The sequence below is a fragment of the Xiphophorus hellerii genome, chromosome 2 (assembly GCF_003331165.1).
Source record: "Xiphophorus hellerii strain 12219 chromosome 2, Xiphophorus_hellerii-4.1, whole genome shotgun sequence".
Lineage (NCBI taxonomy): Eukaryota > Metazoa > Chordata > Actinopteri > Cyprinodontiformes > Poeciliidae > Xiphophorus > Xiphophorus hellerii.
The window spans coordinates 22721280-22726526 of NC_045673.1; the positions used below are offsets into that span (position 1 = coordinate 22721280).

General features: G+C 38.5%; 1 protein-coding gene across 1 annotated transcript; it reads left to right on the forward strand.

The window, feature by feature from the left end:
- Nucleotides 1-3200: 3200 nt before the first annotated feature.
- On the forward strand, nucleotides 3201-4910 carry LOC116711887 (uncharacterized). Its single transcript, XM_032551480.1, has one exon. The coding sequence runs from the start codon at nucleotides 3353-3355 to the stop codon at nucleotides 4355-4357; it is 1005 nt and encodes a 334-aa protein (XP_032407371.1). The 5' UTR covers nucleotides 3201-3352; the 3' UTR covers nucleotides 4358-4910.
- Nucleotides 4911-5247: the final 337 nt, after the last annotated feature.

Here is a 5247-nt window from a genome sequence, read left to right on the forward strand (position 1 = left end):
AGCACAAATTGTTTCTTTAAATGATGGCTGGTAACATAACTCTAAACTTAGAAGACTTTTCTTAAATATGTTTACATTTGTAAACATATCCTACTATAATTACCTTTGATTAAAGAAGAGCAGAATGAGAACATACAGAAGGTTAACCCTTAGCCTTGCTTTGCATTATATTGGTGTTATTAAGGCAAACAAGGATTCAAAAGATTATATCACTAACATGGAAAAAGAGTATAGTTTAATCCTGCTGTTTTATGCCAAAGAGAAGCAAAAACATTTGTATTAATTAATGTCAGTACTCTTGCATATCCTAAACAAATTTCACAAGGTTAATAGGCTAGACTTGTGTGGGGGGATTACGCAGCATTATGGAAATGATGGAGCTAACATGATTATGTTGTGAACACACTGTTGCATGATAAGATTACTATGGTAATCCTCTCATTATGTAAGTCTGTGCTCTGTGCCTGAACCTGTAACCTTTATATTAATATATTTCCTTTAATTAAGCACACACACACTGTTGTTGAATCAGAAGGGACTGCAGCGCTGCGCAAGTTTCAAAAAGTTGCCTATTTTTCTTCTTTTTTTGCAGTGGTTGTGTTTTTCCAACTTATTTTATAAATGATTACAAATGATTTATCGATTAACAGCGCTGTTAATCGCTTTCAGGATTTCTTCTGTTTTTGCCTTTATAGAAGATTACTTTTTGCCTCAATTAAACATCAGCTAACCAGACGGATTCCCTGCGTCAGAGCTTCAGGGGCAAACAGGTAGCCAGCCAATTAACCTTTTTAGATGTTTCTGTGTAGCCAGTAAAGAGGTAAGGGTAAAGATTTACAAAAGGATTTGATCTTTTAAGTACACTGGCTTGTATATGTATGAAACTATTAGGACAGAATGGCAATCTATTTACTTTTGCAATGACAAATATTCAAAATCATTCAAAATCAGAAGACAAAATTAATAAAAAACCGAGCTTGGAAAAAGTTGAAGGTCACACAATGCCACAATGTCGTCAGTGGACTGTCAGCATGCAACCACTTTCTTGTGACGCTGTGAGGTCACTCTGCCACGCGCGAGACGTCGCGCGGGAAAGCAGAAGTCAGAGGCTTTAGGACAGACTTTCTTTTACAGTTGTTTATCGTCTGGTCCACTGTAAAGTTTTGTTCAGCAAACTACACTTCTTGGTGGAAGCTTGATAGTTCGCGACTCTGTCGGGGAAAAATGATCGATCATTGTATTTCTTCTTGATTATGTAAATCACCTTTCATGTCGGAGCACGGCGATGTAAACACCAGATTTGTCCAGTGGAGAAATATTTCCAGTGTAACAGGATGCAGGAAGCATGATTTAGCTTTCACTGAGTGCTTCCATTAACATTCCAAATAAAATGTCCCAGATTTATTTCAGCGCTGAGCAGTCTGTACGTATTAGGACAATAATACGTTTTCATGGACCTGGCTCTGCTCCAGAGACAAAGAATTTGAGGGAAAACACATGCTACGGGGTCAAAATGGTGACCTTTGGGTTTTAGGCGTGTTCACAGTGATGTAGGGTGTAGAGTTGGGACGTATTTAAAGGCCTACTGATGCTCTACTGGGTGCATTGTTTGCAGTTACTTGCAAAGTACAAAAAATATGGACAGTGAAAAAGAAAAAAATATAGTTTTAAACGAGCCTCATCCCTACGTTCTCTTACTCATTATCTTTGCTTGACATTTTTTCATGTTTTTTTGAACTAGGGCGAGAAGGGATTTTTTTTTTTCTTTTTTACATAAAATGTTTACAACAGTGCTAAGCAGGAATTCATTACATTCAGTGCTCAGTCCTCCTCGTTCCCTCCTTCGAAAGGCTGACACCTCAATCAATCCGTCCCCTCAGGGAGGGAAAACGTGTAATGACGGTGAAGCTTGGAGAAACAGGTGTTCGTCATGCTTTGACGATGCGCCTGAGAGTTACAGAAAGAGTGTGAATCACTGCTAATTCTGCGAAATTATAGTTTGAGGGGGTGCGAAATGAGCTCGCTCCGGTGGAGCTCGAGCCAAGAGGGTGAAACTTGGAGGGGTTGGAGATAGGATGGGTTGTGGAGTTATGGAGGAGTTTTTGGAAGCTCGCTCAACAGTGACCACAGTTTACAGGAAAACGCTGCAAGGACTCACCGGAAATGTTCCACACTGTGAAAGATGCGGGGGGCTTTGAAAGTCAATCTGTAAATTTCCATAGGGTAAATCACGATCATATCTGAACAAAATGCAAATCAGTCATGGAAACAAAAAGATTAGAATGCTGGAGCCTTTATCAATGTATAAATATTCAGTAAAATACAAGTTTCCAAATGTTTGTGAAACGGCTCATTTCTCAAGAGACAGTTTCATTCATTTTGTCTATCTTTGTTTATTTGAACCATATTAGAAATTACTACAAGTCAATAATGTAAACATATACGTGTAACAGTCATACTAAAGGCCATAGTTAATCTTTAGTCACTTATTTGGTCAGAACCGACATGCATGAATAAATAATAATAATAAAAAAACAGAAATGGAAGATTATTTATACTATTTTTATAGCCAAAACCAATAACCAGGAAAAATAATACAAAACTCCAGGTGACATCTTATAAACATCAGATATTGATTTGTATGATTTCAATAATTTCATGATCTGTATGTATATTACTTTTCTGAAATATGTCTTGTTGGCTTCTTTCTCTTTCTCTGTTAATTTCCAGAACTGCTCTGTGTTTTTTTATTTATTTATTTATTTAAATTTACAAACTGATCATTTAAATCTAGCAGCCCATGCTGCAGAGCACATTGTTTTACACCTTTTATAAATCCTACCACATAAGTGGAGGTAATTAACTAATGGGAAACCCAGATTTTCATTTTGTCAACTTAATTTCAAATGTAAAAGCAAAGTAGTTTATTTCTGCTAAACCATAAAGTGAATATGTAATTGACCTGGCTGGACAAAAGGTTAAACAAAACTCTCGTGAATTTAGTAATTCACTGAGTGATGTCATGTTTGGTAAAAAAGAATAAAAAATGACATTTGGCATTTAAGCAGAAAATCTTAGCTGTCACCTGATTTTGACAGGCCATGTTTGGAAACGACGACAGACTCTTGACTAACCATTTCCTTATTGCTTAAGATATACTTCCCTTTTAGTGGTGGAGATGTGTTTTTCTGTGACACATATATTTCGGCTTTCAAAAGCAACAAGGCATTCAACACAATGACGAGTCGGGAGTGAGAATGTGTTGAGGCATTTGGATCAGACTTTGAACTGATCAGATCTTGGAAGCCATCCTAACTCAAAAGACTCTGGATACCAAAACGGACACCGTTTTATGCAGACGATGGCGTGTTTTATTGTCGCGCTCGGTCAAATCCTACTATTTGGATTCATCGGCTTCACAGCAGCAAAAAGCAAAACTTGTGACATATACGCTTCTGTTGGGGAGAGTGTGACTCTGCCTTTTAATTATGAAGGACTGACAAAGTCCAATATTTTGAGATGGACTCATAACTCCACCATTGTTTTCTTAAGAGAACAAAATAGAGTGAAAATTGGGAAAACAGAAGACATCACTACAACTGGATCTCTGCTCCTGAAGAGTGTAAAGCTGCAAAGTTCAGGAACTTATCAAGCAGACGCCCTGCATTCTAACGGCACCCTGGCTAAAACCTGGACCGGTCAGCTCTGTGTGATGGAAAATGTACCAAAACCTCGACTCAGTTACAGCTGCGGCACCAACGTCGTTAAGTTTAGCTGTGAAGTCTCCAAGCCCGAGGGTCTGGTTTTCTCCTGGACGCAAGATCAAAAGATCTTACCAAGTGAAACAAGTCAAACTGTCAGCATATCACTGAGTGACATAAAAGAAGACATCAACTTTTCCTGCAGTGTGGCAAACAAAGTGAGCGCGGAGCGCAGCGAGACAGTTCGACCGACGTGCACAGCCCCAATGCTTTGCTTTAAGACCAAAACTGTTCTGGGAGTCCTGGCAGGAGGAGCAGGTCTGATTTTTCTTTTGCTCGTCATTATCGTCGTCTTATGCCCCTCACGCAGACGCGCCAAATCTAGCACACAGCTCAGTGACAGAGTGGTGTTCAAGAAGCTTTCTGTACACAAGCAAGAGGCGGCGTCCATCACAGAGTATGAGAACATACACGATGTGCAGAGTTATCCATCCCCAAGTCCACTGCCTTCACCAAGGGCCTGTTACCAGAATATCTCCAAGCTGGATGCTGGGACTGACAGTAAGTCTCCACAGTTGTCCACAGCTGCTGAGGGACAAGGAGTGTCTCCGGTGCCAAAGCCGAGGACAAAGAATGCCAAGACACAAAACATCTGAGTTTAAAGGCCTCAGTCAGCGAGATGTGAGGAAAGCTAATAGTGTGATTACGTTCATTGGGAAATAATAATGTATTATTATTATGAAATAATGAAATGAAAATCAAGCAGAAATGTACGTATTGTGTGAAAAGAAAGTGATAAAATGTTCTAGGAGAGACCATGAGACTGTTTACATTCCATGATTTGAGTTGTAATATGGTGTGAAGACTTTTTTAATTGAACTTGTTTAATTTTCTGAACTTCTAGTTCAATTTTTCCTCTAAAAGCTTACTTGTGGTGAAAAGATGCCACCATCATGTTTCACTGTTGCATTGCTGGTGTGTTTGACTTCCTGGATTACATATTTTTACTCTTCACAGCAGCTGGAACACAGGAGATCTTTGTGAGAAACTAAAACTGTGGCTGGATTAGTCGGAGAACTCCTGGATCAGTTTCATGTAAATAAAAATAAGGTACATTTGTAGGGGTTCTGCTATGACTGTCATTTTTTCTGTAACTTATTTCTTTTAACTCTTATTTGTTGAATAAAAGTTTTGTTTTGCAAAGATAAATGCCTCATATTTTCTTGTTTTTTATGTATAGCAGAAACAAGCTAGACAAGTGTTGAAGGTAGTATTAAATTATTGAACTCAAGGATTTATAGAACACACTAAAATCATACAGGAACCAGACTGGGAGCAACAACATATTCTAGCAAAGAATGACAGAAACCGACAAACTTAAACACTGATGAGTGTGTTTACTGCATAGTGGGTGATTAGAAACAGGCTGCGACCGTGAGAGAAAGCAAATAACTGAAGTGTAATTGAGGAAATGGGAAAAATAGCAAAAGGAACCAGGGAAACAGACACAGAAAATAGAATATGGCACAAAGCATAAACAGGGCAT

Bases quoted from the DNA above. Each gene is read 5' to 3' on its own strand.
- LOC116711887 (XM_032551480.1), top strand. From the start codon at position 3,353: ATGCAGACGATGGCGTGTTTTATTGTCGCGCTCGGTCAAATCCTACTA.